Source organism: Botryllus schlosseri, chromosome 10, assembly GCF_051294905.1.
Source record: "Botryllus schlosseri isolate E-star chromosome 10, Bs_hap1, whole genome shotgun sequence".
NCBI lineage: Eukaryota > Metazoa > Chordata > Ascidiacea > Stolidobranchia > Styelidae > Botryllus > Botryllus schlosseri.
In genome coordinates this window covers 14,566,750-14,587,102 of record NC_137245.1, presented here as the reverse complement: position 1 = coordinate 14,587,102, position 20,353 = coordinate 14,566,750, and the positions used below count along the sequence as shown (strand labels likewise).

Below are 20,353 nucleotides of genomic sequence, written 5' to 3'. Positions count from 1 at the left end.
TGGTATATATAGGGCTCAGCAACTACAATACATCTCTTTGTTAGTACAATTGTGGCCATAACAAGTGCTGAGGCCATGGAGCCCTCTGTTCTGGATGAACAAATCTGGACCGGGAGGTGGATTGTGGTATTAAAAAATATAGATGAAATTCTCAAATCATGCCAAACATCGCCTGAAGCAGATGAAAATGTGGAAAATGATCAACAAATTGACGAGGCCACATTGGAAAGCTATTTTGAAAGAAACCCTTCGATTTGGGGAGATAGTACCGATTCGGAATTAGATCTAACCGACTCGGATGATAGTTTCAGTATCTCGTCGGATACTGAGTCTGGACATGATGATATGGAATCCTATTTTTACTCAGATCATGAATCGGGACCTTATCCAAATTCCGAGTCCGGTGATTTTACAGACTCGGATGAGAGTCTGAATACTCTACCCGATACTGACTCTGGAGTTAGTAGTAGCGATTCCGATCTATCCTCAGATCATGAACAGTTACCACCTCTTGACGAGGCCACTCTCAGACGCCTTGATAGAATATTTTGGCGCCCCCGGTGTAACGAGTAGAATCGGAAAGTTATATGATTAAAATGTACAAATTGTTGTGATCAGCAAAATCTTAAAATGTGCATTGACAATGTTGCGACTGTTACAAGATATGCTATGTGTTCTGTGCTTCATAGTGAAACAATTACATATTGTGGACGAATGTGTTTTCGTTTAAAGAATTCTTGTGTAGCCATGGAATAATAATAGGTTATTCAGCAGATTTTAAGAAAGAGAGAACAATTAGGTTGGTAGGTGACAAAATAAAGGTTTGGTTTAGTCAAAGCTGGTTAACCTTTTTCAGCCTAAGGGACACATTCGATTAACGAAATACTGTGCAGGCCACTACCTCACGAAATGCAAAAAAACTTTAGAAATTCATAGGCCAAGGATATTGTAACTAGGCCCTGTTGCGGGCTTACCGCATATCGCTGGGCTAAGTCTATGAGGAATAGGCTATTCAGCGCATGGACATATAGGTAACGCAAGCAGCTGCGACCAACATGCGTCAATCTCTACGTGCATAGGTTTCATAGTCAGCAGTATCTACTGTGAACGCAAACGCAAGGTCACACATGTTCAGAGGCACTTTGTCCCGTAATTGCGAGTATAGGTAAATTGGCTGTTTTCCATGATCACAAAAAAGGGCAGCAATATTAAAAACAAGGAATTGAGGGACAAAATGTCGCGTTGAGCTTGCAGAAAATTTTACTTTTGATGAATCTGGAGCAAACTACTCTGATTTATTGTAATGTATAAAAATATACCATTATGTGACAGGCTGATGCCTCTGCCAAAACGCAGGAATAGATATTTTAGTCATCACATCTCAAGTGTTGCAGCAAAACAAATATAAATTTTAATTAACCTTGCAAGTTAACAATCAGAGCAATCCATTCTAGAAATTTGAAATCTCGGAAATTATCTCGTAGGCCACGGATTAGCCGGCCCTGAGTTAAGTAAATAGAGAACTGATAGGTTGACAAGTGGCCAGAGATTACACTCTTCTTTACCTGGTAAAGGAATAATTAACCCCAAATAGGATTAATAAAGAGTTAGCAAAATTCAGTGTTTGAAATATCATTAACGATATCATACGATAAGCTCGGCTGAAAGAAACATTATTATTTTTTAAGGTGTAAAAATAACGTGGTGTCGTAAATTAAAGAATGTCTGCCTCAATAACTAAAGAACAATTATGGGAGCTATCTATTGAAAATATCGAACTATGGTATGAGGAACTTCGCGGGGTAAAAAAGACAGAAAGATTACAACGATGGAATGATTTTTTCGAAGACATTAAAAATGGAACTAGACGTTATGCAGAAATCTTCTTCGAAGGAATGAGAGCGAGTAATGAAAAGGTCAAAGAATGGCCATGGCGAAATGACTATCGTAGAAAACACTTGAGAAATCGCAAGGTAGCAAAAGTAAAACCATATTTGCTAATAAAAACTGCCTCAAACAAACAGAATCGGAATACAGAGATACGAGCAAGCTCTTCGACATCGACAAGTAATACTCTCTTGACGTCCTCTCTGACACCATCTACTACAAACAATGATGCACCGCCTAATAACAATGTCACGTCAAATGGAACTTATGCATCTTTTGGTAGTATAATGTTTTCGCAACAATCATCCTTTAATCAGCCTCAACCTACAACATCGCATCACGTTAACGAATAATGAAAAATATTCAGTGGAATGATGTGAATATTATCAATTATATGGAGTGAATATATGGTGAATAAAAGCTAGTTTATTAACTTGTGCCTAAAGGATATTATGAATGACGAGGGATTATCTTATTTTAAGATTATAAATAGTGAACTAGTTAAAGAAAGGAATGTGCTACGGGCTATTGTGCAACCCTAATACGGATCACAAGGTTGTCTACGAGTGGGCAATGCAGTTCACTCTTACTCAAAGGCAGCAGATGGTAATGGAAACCATAAAAACTGCGCCGGTTCGGGATCGTTTGATGAGCCTCTTGTTCGGCACTTGTGAGCGGGACAATCCAAGGGTGCAATATTGGCAACAATGTATGTACAACAAGGAGGGCTGGACAAAAATAGGAAAGCTTTTTCACCCTGTTGGGAATGGTGAATGTACACAATGTTACCTTATGAGACACGTAAGACCGTATTTCAAGAATACCGGGCAGATTTTGGAACTTATGACATTATGCCATGACTATTTAAAAGAAGCTTGTAGTATGCACAAAGGACTAGATCAAAACACCGAAATAGATAAAGGACATATAGTACTTTATGTGCTATATCCGGAAGCGATAATAACCGCCATAGCTCTCCTGTTGCAACAATATCAGGGGGCAAAAAACATACAAACATTTTGTTTTACGAGGTGCAGAATGGATGCAGAATTTGAATTCCTATTTGGGGGAAATCTAGAACAGTGGAGATTTACATACGGGTCCACGAGTACGTTTGGTTATGTGGGAGGTGTTTTTATTCCTCTGGTTGACCAAGTGTCGGAATCAATCTTTGAACACTCGCTAAAAAAAGAGGGTGCCAAACAAATAGTCAAAAATACCAATTCGGAAACTACATCGTTGTTTAATATTGAGTCTTCAACCAGTAGAGACAGTAGGTTTCCAAACAGACTAGAGGCTCCAACCCGAATGATAGTTTTAAGGAGGCCCAGTGTAGACGGACCCCATGCTGCCTTTAGTGGTAAAATGGACTGATTTGAAAATAAGCTACTATTAGTTTGATTTAGAAATTGTCTTCGGAAACACGTCAGAGACGTAATATTTGTTATGGGATAGGTTGATTTGGACTTTTAGGGCTAGCCTATTAGACAAGCCATGATAACTGAATTATTTAGGGCTGACTGGTGGTGGTTTAGGACAACTTATCAATTCGGCACCACTACCAAAAGTCAAACTTAACGGGAAAAAGCATAAAAGCCGGTTATGGTGGAAACTTGAGACTAGCAAAAGTAAAACTATATACCTGTATTTTACTATATATATACTCAGATTTTAATACAGTTTCCCTTTTTATTAAAAGATTTCGATACATTGATCAATCGCTGGGATTGTACCCACTACCACCTCCCCTAGAATAACAACCCGGGGATTATAAGAACTTGATTACTTGAATGCATGATCGACCTATCTTTATTGCAACAACTTTTTAAATTCGAGAGGAACTTGTTATTGTAAATTATGAGGAACTGTACGCTGTCTATTTCCCATAATATTGTATGTTATGTACGTGTTTTCGGCTGCAATTTTGTGTTGAAAATAATCTGTAATGGCCCCAGACTACCTATCCTACCTCAAATCACCTCGTGTGCTCACTATTTAAATGTAATGCTAATCGAATTAAATTGTATAAAGGCTGACGTGAGCTAATATTTTTTATTTTGCCTAAAATTGTCGCTCTGCCAAATCTCTTTGTATGAGCCTCATACCAATTTGCTGCTATTTATGTTATTGCTGATTTTATAATATTTTCCGATTATGTAAATATTTATTGTACTGTACATAACATGCGCAATAATGGACTTAACCTCTAGTATTGTATCCAATACTTAAATATGTATTAGTTTTGTAGAGTAATACTTCGCTGATTACTCACATTCCTGTCTCTTGGCACCCTTCTTCTATTAATCCCTATGAGACATAGTGGTGTATTACTTGTTATGGACAACGCTGTATTAATGACCCTTGAAAATTTTTTGTCATTCAAAGATACTCGTGTCTAAAAATTTCTTATGAAAGGGAAGGCAGGGATGATGAGTAATATCACTTTTTATTATTGTTTAAGTTGATATGTTGTATAACTTTCCCCACTAAAAAAATCTTCAAAAAAATAAAATGTCGGATTATGTTTATAGATCATAAAAATTGATAAAATTATTAACTAAACCGAAGGATAAAAACTATATACGAGATAAAATCTTAATGAGAAAAAAAGTATATAAATAAAAACCAGAAAATAGAAAATTACAAAATAATTAAATCCCTTGTGGGGGGGAGAGATTTATTGCCTAATAAGTATTGGGTGATTAATGAATTGATAAATGTCTTAACGAGTATGGAGTATACATGAGTATATATGAGTATACATGAAAATGGTAGATTGTGCGAAATTTCTATTTTGTTTGAAAAAAAAATCTGTATATTTTGATGCAGAAAGAAAAAAAAAAAAAAATGCTAGATTTTGATTATATTGAAGGTTACGATCCAACAAATTGGTGTCTTTTGTACGATGTATATGACGAATTGGATCTATTGAATCTTAAAGAATATAACAGCGAATATGAGAGATACCAGTTTAAAGAAACAATATGGGAATTGCTTACGGACCGAGTTGATTGGGTTAAACAAACAGACAATGGCCTAGAAGAGGTAGCCCTAGATGAGGAATTAACCGAAGAAATTCTTGAACAATTCAACCATGTTGTAGATGAGATATTTGAAATAAGAGCAAAGGAATACACCTCTTTGGGAAGAAGAGTCATGTTGTATGAATTAATTAGAGGAATGGTGATGAAACTTACAAACACTAATATAACAAAGGACGTGTACCAGGAGAGAGAAATTTGTAAAGATCCGCCGCATATGGAACAATGGAATTGTCAGAATAATTTGGGCATAAAAGGCTATTCAAGTTCAATACATTGGCGAACAAAAAGGATACGGCGTATAGAAATACACCCTTTCCCCTACGGAGGGGAAAGTGTGAACATTGACTCTATAATACCGGAACAATTATGAGTAATGACAACGAATGTAAATAAGATTTTGACTTACAAAAAAACCTTTTTCAAAGGAGTAAAGTAACAAAGTGAATTATCTAATTCATAAGTAAAATGAACCGAGTGGAACTACTAGTATTATGGCTGGGCACGTGTTATGCTATTTATCCGGAAACAATAGAACAAAAGAAATGTACAAAGAATGAAAGACGAACTATGCTATACCCGGAATGCATGCAAGGAAACAATTTGGTACTTTGGTGTGATCATTCGAGTTATACAAGGATTCCAGATCCTGACAAGATATACCTGGCAAAATCTTGCCGGAACACAGTAAAGATATTCATCAACGACAGCTGCCTACGGGAAATAACCAAAGGACAATTGGAAAAGTATAAAGACGTAGAGGTGTTGCATTGTGGGTGGAATAAAATCCAAACCATACCAGGAGGAGTCTTCTGCAAAAACGAAAAGCTTAGGGAGATAAATTTGATAAGAAACTACATCACACGAATTGAAAAAGAAAGCTTTGCAGGCTTACACCAACTGGAAAGTTTGTACTTGAGCAGTAATTTACTGGCAGAAATAGAAGGATCAAAATTTGCAGGCATGGAAAAATTAAAAAGACTATATTTGGACAACAATGTCATAAAGAAACTAAAGAACGGAACATTCGTTCATTTACGTCGTTTAAGAATACTAGACTTATCAAGAAACGCAATAAGCGCTATAGAAGAAGGGGCGTTTAAAGGACTGAGTAAACTGGAAACTTTAAACTTGGATGAAAATAAACTGGTGGAATTTGATATGACAATACTTGAATCTTTGTGTAATTTAGAGAGATTAACGTTGTATTATAATAACTTGCAATATTTTTCTCTGTCCTCCAACACATCGTTCAAATATTTACATACTATTGACCTTAGTTATAATCATGTTCAATTTCTGAGTGATTCTCTACGGAGAAAATTGCCATATTTGGAGGTTTTAAAATTAAATGGAACGTCTACCAAAAGACCCTATGTTCGTAAACAATCAAGATTAAATTATGATGTAATGAAAAGTTTTTCCAATCCCGTGACTATACATTCAAAATGTACATTTGCCGCTAGTGTTTGGCTAGTTACTATTAGACTAATGTAAAATGCTTAAGTATAAATATTGAAATTCGGTGCAGTATTGTAACATGGCAATAGGTAACTGATCTTATATATTTTGTATAGTATAACATAATAAAGTATCAAAATGTGTTTGGGATTGCGTTGTGATGATCAGGAAATACAACATTTGACATGGATACCCCAAAAAGAAACACTAATAGACAAAGGATTAAAGTCGCTGAAGTTTCTGTTAACAACATATACATTAACGGATCATTTATGTGACATAATGTACGACGAATTAAATCCACGGCTGCAATATTGGAAGCAAAAGTATGGTCTTACTACGTGTAATAATCATTGGCCTGGGAAACATCTGGTTGAAGATGAGTGGGAAGAAATTTATACAGGAAGCATTTACCCTGAAAAACCTATACAAATGGCTTTTGCAGAAATCTGCATAAACTGGGTAACAATTTTAAAAAGAGTAAATCCTGAAATGCGGGAATTTCTAAAAAAAGGAGACTCTGAAAGAGATCTCATAATGTGGATAATCTTTCCGGAAGCTCAAATCTACTCGTGGGCGAAGACGCAGGAAATAACCATAAAAGAAGCCGATTGTCAATTTATGGCTTTGAAAATACCTGCATGAAATTTAACTTTCCAATGTTTGTATATACAGAAACTACTTTTGAAAAGACAATAAAGTTCTAAATAAATATGAAGACTAAAGAACCCAGAAAAAGAAGAAATCTATTCAATCTTGCTCGACGTGGTATAATATCAAGTGAACGAAAATGTATAAAGTTTCTGCGATCACGGCAACTTCTTGTTCAAAAGGCAACATGTTTTAAATGCGGACAACAGATGAATGAAGAAAAATGCGAAAGAACTATGGATGGATATAGATGGAGGTGTCCGGTTTCAAAGTGCCGGACTACCACGTCCATAAGGAAAAGATCGCTATTTGAAGGAAGTAAAATAAGACTCACCCAACTTGTAATGATGATTTATCTTTGGACCATAGACGTATCTCAACGACAAATAGCTTTTGAAGCACACGTCAGCAAGAGAACAATGGTAAATTGGACCAAAAAACTTCGTAAGATATGCTCTGGGGAGATGGAAAGAAGAGGTACCCTAATAGGGGGAATATCACAAGGTAAATCACATGTAATTCAAATTGATGAGACGTTTGTGGCCAAAAGAAAATTTAATCGTGGAAGAATAATACGTCAACGCTGGGTTTTGGCTGGAATAGATATGAAAACGCGAGAAATGTTTGCAGAATTGGTACCTGAAGAAGGGAGAAAAACCTCTATATTATCAAAAATAATTATGAAACATGTAAAAGAGGGATCTACTATATGGACTGATTCATTTGCCAGTTACCGTAAGTTGGAAAGCCTGGGAATGAATTATAAACATTCAATAGTAAATCATGATCGCGAATTTGTCACCACAGAAGGCATAAATACACAATTAATCGAGGTGTCTTGGAATTTTTTTAAAGCTGCTATTAGAAGACTGAATGGAGTATCAAGATCACTTATTCCTCATTACTTACAGGAGTGGCTTTGGAAAAGAAGGGTGGCCTTGGAGGAAAGGTTTCAACTATTTTTAGAGATAATTGCTCTTGATACTAACTTTAGGACATTGGAACATTGAAAACAATGTTGGTCACTATGTGCAATATCATCAGATATGAGTGATTTGAATTTTTAGAGAAACAATGGAGGCATGTATAATAATCTACATGTTTAGAAAACCTATGAAATGTTTCTATTTAAGTACATATATGAGTTGATTATATTACTGTTGTATCATAGTGAGTAAATGTATTACATGTTATATGATATCTAATAGCGAGATTCGATGCATTGAAATCTTGAAATGGGATCTTTTATTGTTATTGCACATTATTGTTATATTCGCAGGGATGAAATGTATCTATCTGAGGTACAAGATCATAACACTGCTATTTTTTGTAAATTAATAAATCAACTAGATAAAATCGACGTGCGAAAAAATACTGGGTGTCTAAAGCTGCTGATGGATATGTTGAAAAATTTTTTTGAACAAGAACATAATTGGTACAAAAGACAACTTCCATGTGGCGACAGGAAACCCCATGGAGAAACGTCGGAGGACGAAAATTCTAGTAATACGGACTCTGACGACTCCCAAGATTCTGCCATTGTGAAAGATTCCTCAAGACAACGACTCATAGTATGGAGTGAACAGACAATACGACCCGATGACGATACATGGACTATAATTACGGAAACCTTGATGGGAGTTGTCCGAAGAATACCTCCTCTATGTATGCGACGAGTAATATATGAAGTGATACGAGGAGTAGTAATGGGCCATACGAGATTGTTGGTATGTGCAAATAGTCTGGCTTATGTTACAGATGCGAATTGCAAATGGACTTGGCACAGCCAAACCAATCTAGGAGTAAAAGGTTATATGTTGTTGAGTTCTGATACCTCCGTTATGGATACATATATATACATATACTCGAAGAAAGTAGATAAGAAAGCCCAGTCAATGAATCAATATCTGGAAAATTCCTATATTTTGGACATACATCTCCATTAACTGTTGTCACATATTGACGATTAAATAATGACTTCACACCCAATCCATGGAATTTATCGAAACAATGCTAATTTGAAACCTCGAGAAATCTTATATAATGATATATTTTTTTTAACAGAATGTTTATGTATTATTACTAGAATGTTGGATTGATATGGTTATATTTAGACATTTTGATCTGTATTATTGAACGCCTGTTCCATCGAAAGCAATTACACCGAGAAACGACCGAATTGAAACTATGGGCATTCTGATGAAAAGAGATTGTGATCCTCCTGGACATAATTGCATTTATATTCCACCTGGAGATCACCGGGTTGAACATTACAGACTTGCAACGTTCAAACATTTTCCGAAAGAAACTCCTGTGATACCGAGTTATCTAGCCGCTGCTGGTTTCTATTGGACAGGATTTCAAGATAGAGTAAGATGTTACTGCTGTGGAGTATCTGTGGAAAAATGGGTTACTGGAGATGATGCTTTTGATGACAAGTGGCATAAATCTACTTGTGACATGGTGACCGGACAACATAGTTATAACTTGCCTATTTCAAATTGCTCAAGGGGGCTCCTTTTTGAACAAATCAGGTGTCACCTTAATCTTACTACAAGAAGTCAACAAACTAATCGGAATGTGCAAAGACCAACTATCAAAGAGGAAAAATGTCCATTACCGCAGATCGTGTTTGCGAACATTTGTGACCGAGAACATGAGACTTCATTGCGATCAGCAAATTTGAGAAGAGAACTCGAGAGGAGAAGAACCTTTGACAAATGGCCTTCCTATCCTACTCCATACTTGGTAGGGGAGTTGGCAAAACAGGGATTTTTCTACCTGGGAAACCTTGACAGAGTGCAATGTTTTTCATGCTCAGGAGTACTGAGAAACTGGGCACCCACTGATAATGTCCTTGAACAACATAAAAGACATTTTACAAAATGCAAAATGGCAAATAACGAGTATGCGGGAAACATATCCTTGACAGACTCCGAGAGAAATCAGGCAGATAATGAACTAAAAATAAAAATTGAAAGGTTAACTGCTAATAGGGGAGAACCTCCGGATCCATCCCCAGAAGAACAACTCCAGTTGGTGGAAAGATTCCCTTGTCTTTACCCGATGAACTTGCATATGATATCATTACAGCAAAGAATATCTTCGTTTAATGAAACATGGCCTAGGATCCTCGCAACAGCGGAACAATTGGCTAAAGCGGGTATGTATTATCTCGGGAATTTGGACAGAGTGAAATGCTTTTATTGCAATGGAGGATTACAAAACTGGAACTACAATGATGAGCCGTGGACAGAGCATGCAAAGTGGTTTCCTGGTTGTGAATATGTTTTGCAAATGAAGGGTATTGATTTCGTTTTACGAATAAGAGATGAACATCCCAATCTAAATCGACCATCGATAAGGAATGCAATATGTCTTGATGTACCACGAGAGGAGATACGAAGGAACCATAATCGATCAAGGTTATCTGGACAATACATAAACAGGATGCAACTAGAAGACATGGGATTCACGAGAGATCAAATAGAAGGAACTATAAATAGACAGACTAATGATCATTTCTCTACTGATGACTTAATTCAGGACTTACTGGAAACAGTAAATACAATTACAGCCAGTCCAACGAAAACAACACAACAACAAGGCAATAGCATATCTGAAAATAATCACGAAGTGAACAACGACAAAGAAACGAAAGAAGCAGCCGTTGCAGAAACAATGTCGGTGGATGAGATTGCGCAAAGTTTGAAAGAAATACAAGAGGTAGTGCTTTGCAAAAATTGCAAGAGGAACAAAAGTGAAGTCACTTTCGTACCTTGTGGACATTTATGTAGTTGTGAAAAATGTGCAACGAACTCCGAAAGGTGCAATATTTGTGGAGAAAAAATACTTGAAAAGATAAAGGTGTATAGAGCTTGATGGAGCAGGCAGGACTATCATTTTGTGGCATGAGTGCTCTTGATGCATATGTATAATGCATGATGTTACTAGTTACTTTTGTGTGTATGAATCAATTATTCGTAAAATTGAACATACGATTTTAAAGTATTTTATTCTATATTAAGATGACTAAAGTATTAGAGAATTGGGAAATTACGCTAGCCAAGAAACAAATTAATGAATACTATGATGAATTTGAACAGGAATACCATCATCAAAATTTTGAGATATGGAAAAATACCCCAAAGGAAAAATTCAAACAATTAATAAAGAAATACCTCCATCATTGTTTTGCGAATGTGACAGAAAAGCTTTTTGATAAGCTTTATGACGCACATAGTGATATTGCTCGCGTTTTTGTTACAAAAGATTTTGATCTGGCCCAATATACATGGTTTGGACTTGTTCTAAAATTACATCCGGCTCATAAATATCTACCAGAAGAATTTCTGGATGAAAGATTACCACAAATGGAATTAAAAGATTCTGCAACATTACTTCTGAATGCTCGAGAATTTGAAACTGTTGCTATTCCGATTTTAGAAGACGCCTGTTCGAAAATTGTTATATTACACGATTAAGAAGAATGTCTCAAAGAAACAGAAGTAACCAGGAATTATTACAGACGGGATATGAATCAGCAGAGTGCGACTTAAAATATTATTTTGACATATTCTGTAAATACTATGAAGAAGATGTGGAAATTTCCGACAGATGGCAAAGATGGGCTATGACAAGACCCAATGACATTGTTGGAATGCTAACGTTGTATGTTGACAAAGTTTACGGGAATGCATTATCTCCACAGGGAAAGGCTCGGGGGTATCATGCTGCTATCAAAGAACATAATAGGATTGCAATTATTACACTGGGAAACTATAAGGAAGCCAAATTTCTTTGGTACCAACATATTGTTCGTATGCATCCCTTGAAGGAAAACTTTTCAGAACAATGGATAAAAGGATGTTTGAAAGATGATTAACTGAAATGATACATATACTGCATCAGATTTTCCACTATATCAGTTGGATATGGTGTGATTTTAAAAACCATGTACTATATCCAATATAAAAACTAGAATTAAAACTTTTGTTTGTGTAATCATGTTGGTTGATTGATTAAGACTATTTGGATGTTTAACGATGTTTGGGTTTTTTTTGTGTAAGGAATTTTAAGACATTAATAATTTATTTGATCTTTGATTGTGACATGTTGGAAGTCAATCATGAAAAATATGAGTATGTGCCAAAAGACCCACAGAAGAGGGAATTGAATCGGAAAAAGTTTAGACCATGTCCATACCATACGATACCTGACAGCAGAGTTGCTTGGCTAAGGATGGGAGTTGTACATGAACGAATAAAAGAAAGAATAGAAAACTTTCCGACTTTGACAGCCAATGACATGGAATACGTATTGAAGGATTTTCTTGTTTGGCTATACCGGGACCATGAGGTGGCGGAACAATTGAAATGCGCCAAAAGAGTACTGGAGCAAATTGTGGAAGAGAACTTTGGAGAGAGCCCTGCATACTACTTGTATGTATTTTTACGATATGTGTTGGCTATAGCTAATGTTGACGAAGATTGGAACATCACTAGCAAAACTATTGCCGGTTTTTCACGGGCTATGTATACTATGGATAAACGACTGAATTAGTGATATTTTCTTTTCTTTTTATGTGTATCAAGTATTGTTGGATAATATTAATCTACACCGAATGGCAAAACATAGATTACATGTTGAACGGCGAAAGATCAACCAAGAAATTCAAACAAATCCTGTAATTTTGCAAGCAGGGCCATTGGACGAGTCAGATATCTATGTTTGGCAAGCACTTTTGCGCGGACCCTCAAAAACACCATATGAAAAAGGGACATTTCTCCTTAGAATTGAATTTCCAACGGAATATCCATTCAAGCCTCCGAAGATCAAATTTGAAACCAGAATTTTCCATCCGAATATAAGCCGTAGAGGTACCATATGTATTGACATTCTTGCAAATGAATGGTCACCTGCTTTAACGTTGGGAAAAGTATTGGTCTCGATTTCATCATTATTGGCTTCCCCTAACCCAGAAGATCCAATGGATGTTGAGAGCGCCAGACTGTATCGGGATGACTATGAAAGTTATCAGAAGATGGCAAGAAACTGGACTGATATGTATGCTAAGTAAATTACTATGTATCTAGTATGCTTATCACAATTATTGAATATTTTGGAAATGCTGTTATACTTATATGTGTTAAAAATGTTAGCAAGGAAAGTTTCCGGTCCGATAATCAACGTAAAATTTTCTATATTAAGAAAATATGGGTGAAAAAATTGCTAGAGTAAAGCATGAACTTGACGTGTTCTTCGATTCATTTGAAAAGAAATATGAACACAAAGATTTCGGCAAGTGGGCTGCAACAACACGGGATGAATTGGAGATATTTATGACACCTTACTTGAGGATTTGCAACCTGAGAGTATCCGACAGACTGTTTGATGCGCTATACAAAAAGCATTTAGCCATCGCTCGCATGATATTGTTTGAAAATTATGAACATGCTAAATATTGTTGGTTCGTATTCTGTGTTGGATTACATCCTGCCTCAGATATAATACCTGAAGGATGGGTGTTGGAAAGAATGCCTGATTCTGATAAAAATGGATTTTGTATCTATACCACGGATAAGCTCTTTTATGATACTTTTCCCTCTGATGTGAGAGCTGCTATACTTATACATAAAATGAAATGTTATGGCTGTAATAATAATGGACAATGAATTCATGGATTGTATATTGTATTTTCTGCTAAATTAAAATGTCTATTAAAATTATGTATGACATGTATGCCAATTTATTGAGTGTTACATTGAGTTAATTCATTTCCGTCTGCATAACCCAATGGACCCTTATTAGGATTATTAATTTTTTCAGAAAATTAAGTATGAGTAACGTGATAATAAATGATAATGGTGATGTTGATGTCACCAGAATGGTGGGCTCCAATGTGGCGGAACAAGATTTGATATTTTATTTTTGGCTATTCAAAGAACGATATGAAGCTAGAATACTCCCCTCTCATAGATGGTACAAGTGGTCAAAGACTCCACCCAAATATATCAAACTTGGATTGAAATGTTTTTGCAAACGGGTTAACGAAACCCTTTCCGATGAAAAACCCTTCGTTATTGACTATCCAGGAATATTAGAAAACCACAAAATGATAAAAGACATGGCCTATGGAAATTATGAAAGGGCTAAATTCTTGTGGTTCAACTATATGGCTCGAATGCATCCTATGGAAAATTTGATCACGGATGAATGGGTGAAGGAACAAGCCGAATCTACGGAACCCTTTTACCCTGAGGATACTATAGATGTCCTAGTTCAATGAGAAATATTAAGCCCATGAATGCTATTGTTTTCATGTATGTATATAGAGTGTTATAACTGGCCTACGGAATATAGAATGGTCAAGAATCTCTATTGCGTCTTGCGTAGAGTAATTTTATTGTATTTTGTCGCACGGTGAATTGATTTCGTAACGATCACATTTTATGAAAAGGTTTTGGCCAACCTACATTCAGAAATGTTTCACAGTTTGTACTGATTATTGCTAATTTGTTGACTGCAAATGATATTTAATACTGTGGGGCCTCGTCATCCTTACAGTATGTATATAAGGCGTTATACACCGCTACGCCTGTAATCCTTAAGCGGGACCCTAGGGATTTATATTTATGATGTAAATTCCCTAGTTTCAGGGAAACAAAATCCAGAATTTTACGGTGCGAACCCTTATTATAGGCTAAATAAATAATTAATGAAAAACAATATAAAATCTTATAAAATCTTGTACAACAATACCATTAAATTAACTAAATAATGAACACTAAAAAATGTTTGAACAATCTGCAATGCCTGTATTAAGTGGCATCTTAGTTAAGGGTAGTATCATGCGGTCTGATTAGTAGGATCATAAGTGATTTTAATTGCACTGAAGACATGACGTCCTTAATTTTGTTTGTTTCATGTAATAATGAATTGAAATTATTGATAGATACTTACGGCAGGACAGGCCGTCGCATAAATTATATGCGTAAACAAACCTTGGAGTATTGAAAATTTTATTAATTGGGTATGATGACGTATAGGTTAAACCATGCCTTGTGTTATAATTGATGAATGATGTGAATGCCAATTTAACCAAGCTTTGCATAGAGTTACCTCATTTCCGTCTGCATGATTAATGATTGGAGTATTTGGTTGTTATAAGCTTCTAGATTATCAGTAGATAAAGGTAGATTAAAATTCTGGACCCCAGGGTCATTGTTAACTTGAGAAGAAACAATCCTACAACTGTTGTTGCTCCAATCACCATTTACAGACGTCGTCAGGATACTAAAGCAAACGAAAGGCAACGCTTTACTAGGAAGTAACCCGAACAAGTGTGGACTACTCGCATAACAATCGTTGTGGAGCTGCACTATAAAAACAAAATTGGTGGCCAATACGGGGAATACTTCCGGTGTTCAGACGTTGACCGATCGATGCTTTCTAAGACGACCATCGTAAAACTTGCACTTGTTGTATCCTTGCTTTGCTCGTCTATATCTCTTCTGATTATATTGGCAGCAATCTATCTGCACGTATCGCCTGGAGCGCTTTCTAATCTGTTGAACGTATTTTTGGGATCCAACAGCAGCGCTTCTACTGCTTACGTTCCACCCACGAATACGCCGCAAGGATCTACAATCTATTTTAACATATCTTCACCTGAACTAATTACTTCTGTCAACAGTACCTTCTCCAGTCAATAGGAAGGACTATGCGAAGGATGTTGAAAGCATTCAAAAGGAAAAAGCCGTCAGAAGCAACAGACGAACTCAAACAAGGGATTACCTTGCTTAAAGCCACACAAAAACGCCATGAAGATGTCCGGCGACAAGAAAGACAACTGGCTAAGGACGTGGCTGAACAAACAGAGCTATTGAAAGAGGTAAAGACAACTCTGCCGGAAACCGTGAAAGGGTTAGAAAAGGCAAAGAAAGAGGTTCGAAAAGCTCAAGCAGACCTCAAAGCTGTTTGTGATGCCACAACAAAAGTTAGCGGGAAGGTCTCCACCGACGTGCTGAATGACATCCTTACGTCAGAGTTCGAGCTCGGAAGGTCGCATGCTCAGGCTACGCGAGATAGCGTCCAATCTCCCGTTTTGACAGTAACTCCAAATGCACCAGAACATGATCCTCCGGCTTACGTCCCGCTCGCTGAGCAGCCGTCGGATAACGTACAACCAGGACCAACAATGACGGTCCGTAAGGGTCTGGATTGTCATACTGTGACGGCAGTCTATCCTAAACTACCACGTTCTGATTCGTCCTCGTTGTCAGACTCTCAAATAGGGACGACACCATGCTTCCATATTGGCAGTGGTGCGCGCTCCAAACAAAAAGATGGTAACCCAACAACGATGGGAACAAGGGCGAAACCTGCAAAAAGTTCCTTGAGTAACTATAGGGGATATCAAGGTTGGCCAGAACGCCGCAATTCGAAGACAGAACCTCGTATAAGAGCGGATGGCGCTTCACAACGTGTAACCTTTCGTAGTCCAGGCGAGGAACAATCTGCCGCAGAAGACAGTGAGGTTGACTTTCAGACTCGATTAAAGCATCTTTCCAAGGAATTAAGAGATAATATAAGGTCTCTACGGGGCGGTGCCAACTCTCAGGATTCTGCGGGTGAATCTAGCGATGAGGAACCTGCCGATATCTCTCGTCCTCCTGATATACCTCGCGCTACCTCCACTCCAAAAGAGTATGGGGGAGGGACTAGGCGACAACGGCAGCAACAGCTACATCAGAATTCTGGTGTTTTTGCCCCAGTACTTAATGTATCTGCTAAAAACCAATCAGAAAAAGAAATGCTTCAGCTTATGATGGATCCTGGAGACATGCCATTGCTAAAATGGATGGAGAATTCAATGCGACGAATACGCCATGGTACTGGAAATACGGATGTGGATGTTATTTTGGCTAATGCGCTACAGAAGAAATTGAGGGCTGCTGGCCGACACAAGCAGGCTACCCAACTGGGAAATTTTTTTAACACCAATTCGGGGGAAGCAGATTGGGAATCGGTGATGCGATCCCTTTCCTTATCCAATCCCCAGGGATTGGTAAATGATGAAAAAATCATTGGGGATTTCCGCAGGAATTATCGCTGGGAGGATGAACCGCTACCTCTGCTAAATAGCGCTTTGAAACAACTAGAAATAGACATGGATAGTTTTATTGAGGATAATCCGGATGGATTGCGTCTTTTCCGAAATCTAAGACAACGACTTCCCGAAGCGCTCAGATTGATGTTACGAGGCTGGGAAGAAGAGAAAAGATGGCGGGAGGTTGCGGAGGAACTACAACTTGTTTGGAACTCCGAGTTTCTGGACGAGCAAGAGACACGCCCCAGGTATCAGGAAATAAAGGAAGTACGTGATACAAAACCGTCCTTGCCGCCAGTCCACATTTATAATGTGCAACCTGCAGGACAAATAGTGCACAGTTATCCCACTCATGGAAGAGAGAACAGTCAGCTCAACACTCCTCCTCCACCTGGTGACACCCCACCGCCGGTGGTACAATCACCCTCGCCTCTACAACCGCTGAATAACTTTGGGGGGGCAACACCTCCTGGATCACCTAGGGGAATTTCACCGCGTCAGCTTGCCAATGCAGACCGGGTACCGTTGCGGCGTCGGAATCCTCAACGTAAAGCACGCAACAATCGATTCCCCACCCGCATCATGAATGGTAATGGATTTGGTAGGCGTGGACAAGGCCCTAGGGCCAGGCCAGTACATCAACAGGATGGGCGTAACGCATCATCGAGACCTAACGGACAGCCAACGAGAACAACAAGATCTTCACGTGCTAGTCCAGGACCGGAAACCTCAAACCGAAGTCCGCGAGTGGCGAATACGCAGGATTCTGGGATGGGTGCAGACAACTCACAAATTACGCCGTCCAGCAGCCAGGAAGCCCGCAACATTGCGGATAGTCAAGGTGAGAGATACAATTTTCTTGGAAACCCGAATATTTTCGCTCCTCTAGGATTGTATCTAAATCCCACTCAGGGACAATCCCTGTCCGTCTGTTACTATTGTAAGGCACCGGGACATCAATCCCGAAATTGCGTGGCTAAATTCATACTGTGGCTAAACGATAAGGTTCTTGCTAGGGATGAGGAATTAGGATGGGTAATTCGTGGGCGAGCACGACCTGTACCCCCTCATGTTAAAGAATCTGCAGAACGAAACTGGAAACCGTTCCTTGCGAGAAATAACATACTAACAATTGAAGGACTTGATCGATATCTGGCTGCTCAAGGTTCACCCTCGTTTACACAGAGAACCGCTCTGTGCGAAGCTTATTACGATACCAGGCCAAAAAACCGAGATAGAACCCACTGGCATGATAGGGATCAATGGGGTCCTCATGGACCACCTGCACGTCCATCTGGGGGAAATACCCAAGTGGCCTGGACGAAACCCCAATATCATGATCGGCCGCGTCAATATGAAGCTTCATATTGGACGGACGAGGAACTGAATCAAGGTATACGACTTTCAAAAAACGCCTTGGGGTGCTGATTGATCCGGTGAATCAGCTCCCAGACAATTTAATAATTCAACATACAAAAACTGTACATAACTCATCATTACCCTTATTTACATTTCTTGATATGCCGGATGAACCTCTACAGCCCGACTTTACGGAATTGTTTGGAGGCCAGTTGTTGTATTTAATTGATACAGCAACTGGTACAAAATTCCTAGCTGACACGGGGAGCATCCCCAATTTGATAATGAAAAAGGTCGTTATTTCTAAATACCCACGAAGCTGGGAAAACCGTCAACCAATAGACATGGAATTGACTGGAATAGGTGGCTCGTCCCAAGTGGACTCCTTTGTAGTGCTTGATATTGGTGGTCTATCCGTTCCATTTGTGACCGGATCAGGAGTCCCACTTAATATCGTAGGGCTGAAATGGATTGAGGAAGTACAACAATTAGCAGGCATAACTACGGAATTCAAAACCCCGTCTAATGCAAATGAGGAGTTGTCATTAGCATCATTTCTTGAAGAGAATCATTGTGATCAAGGTAACGGAACCAAAGTTGGAAGCAGTATTAGCTACACTGTAACCGACGATGGGTTGATGGATGCTGCAAACCAATTTAGCGTGGAGCGGAAAATGGCCGCTGGCGCGAGTACCGAGATGGGATTAACCACTGGTGCGAGCGACGAGTTGAAAATAGCAACTAACGTCCTACCTAACCCATGGGAAACTATTGGTGTTGAAACAGGAATGCCTGCTGACACCATTAATGAATACGTCGAGTGTGGAATCCCCGCTGGCGTAGAGAGGGACCTGCACGAGAAAACTGGCCCTAAGTGTCTTCGTGGATGCACTTGTCCGAATAACCTTGATGAATCGGCCCATAGATGCATGACGACAGCCACAGTAACGAATACTTTCCCAAAAGGTTTAAACGAAGCAGCAATTGCCGGTCAGCCGGATATTCGTCCGGACATATCCGACAAGGAGTCTGGGGATTTTAAGATGCACGTCTCCCCAGAAAAAGGGTCCCCGGCGGAAAAGGAGTCCGTCGGCGTGACGGTAGGTGCGGGCACGCGCCGAGATCAGAGGCCTACATCGAAGGACCTCGCCCTCTCTCCACCAACACCAACCACTCGGTCATCACGAATCTCAAATCTGCCTATGGCTGGGCCAGTAACCACATATGTTTTGCAGAAAGACACTCACCCGCGAGTCAAGACGGAACTTGAGGATCTCTGCGCAAAATCCGTGGCGCTGGCCAAACTCCCATACAAACCTCCTGATCTGACGACTCCAGAAAACACCATTATTGCTGATGATGTTTGGAAAGCCGTCTACACACCGTTCGCGTCTGAACTCGAGGACCTGCGAGGCCATCTTGGCGGCCCGCAAACCATGAAATACAAATGCGACATCGAGCTTAAAGACCCCTCGACGAAACCGTTTGTGTCTGGTCCTTATAATCTGAAAGGGGAGGGCCAGGCGAAAGCATTAAAAGAAGCGGTAGACAATTTCCTGGATTTGGGCGTCATTGAACGAGGCTTTGCCGAATGGAAGTTGGCTATATTTGTGGTCCCTCAGAAAATGAATGAGAGACAGAAACAGGAGGATGGATGGAAGCAGGCCTGGAGAGTAGTACAGAATCTCCAACCCCTTAATGCGGCCATAAAATCAATAGAAGTACCTCCACCTCTTGTACCGGACGTAAAGCAGCTTGCCCAAGGCAGAGAAGTGCTTTCTCTTCTTGATTTGAAGAAGGCCTATTTCCACATGGACGTAACGGAAAGGTCTAAACAATATGT

The 20,353-nt window shown here is 38.8% G+C and overlaps 1 protein-coding gene across 1 annotated transcript; it reads left to right on the top strand.

The window, feature by feature from the left end:
- Window positions 1-8,487: 8,487 nt before the first annotated feature.
- Window positions 8,488-11,986, top strand: LOC145447854 (baculoviral IAP repeat-containing protein 7-like). The gene has a single exon (XM_080326119.1). The coding sequence runs from the start codon at window positions 9,228-9,230 to the stop codon at window positions 10,920-10,922; it is 1,695 nt and encodes a 564-aa protein (XP_080182245.1). The 5' UTR covers window positions 8,488-9,227; the 3' UTR covers window positions 10,923-11,986.
- Window positions 11,987-20,353: the final 8,367 nt, after the last annotated feature.

Bases quoted from the DNA above. Each gene is read 5' to 3' on its own strand.
- LOC145447854 (XM_080326119.1), top strand. From the start codon at position 9,228: ATGGGCATTCTGATGAAAAGAGATTGTGATCCTCCTGGACATAATTGC.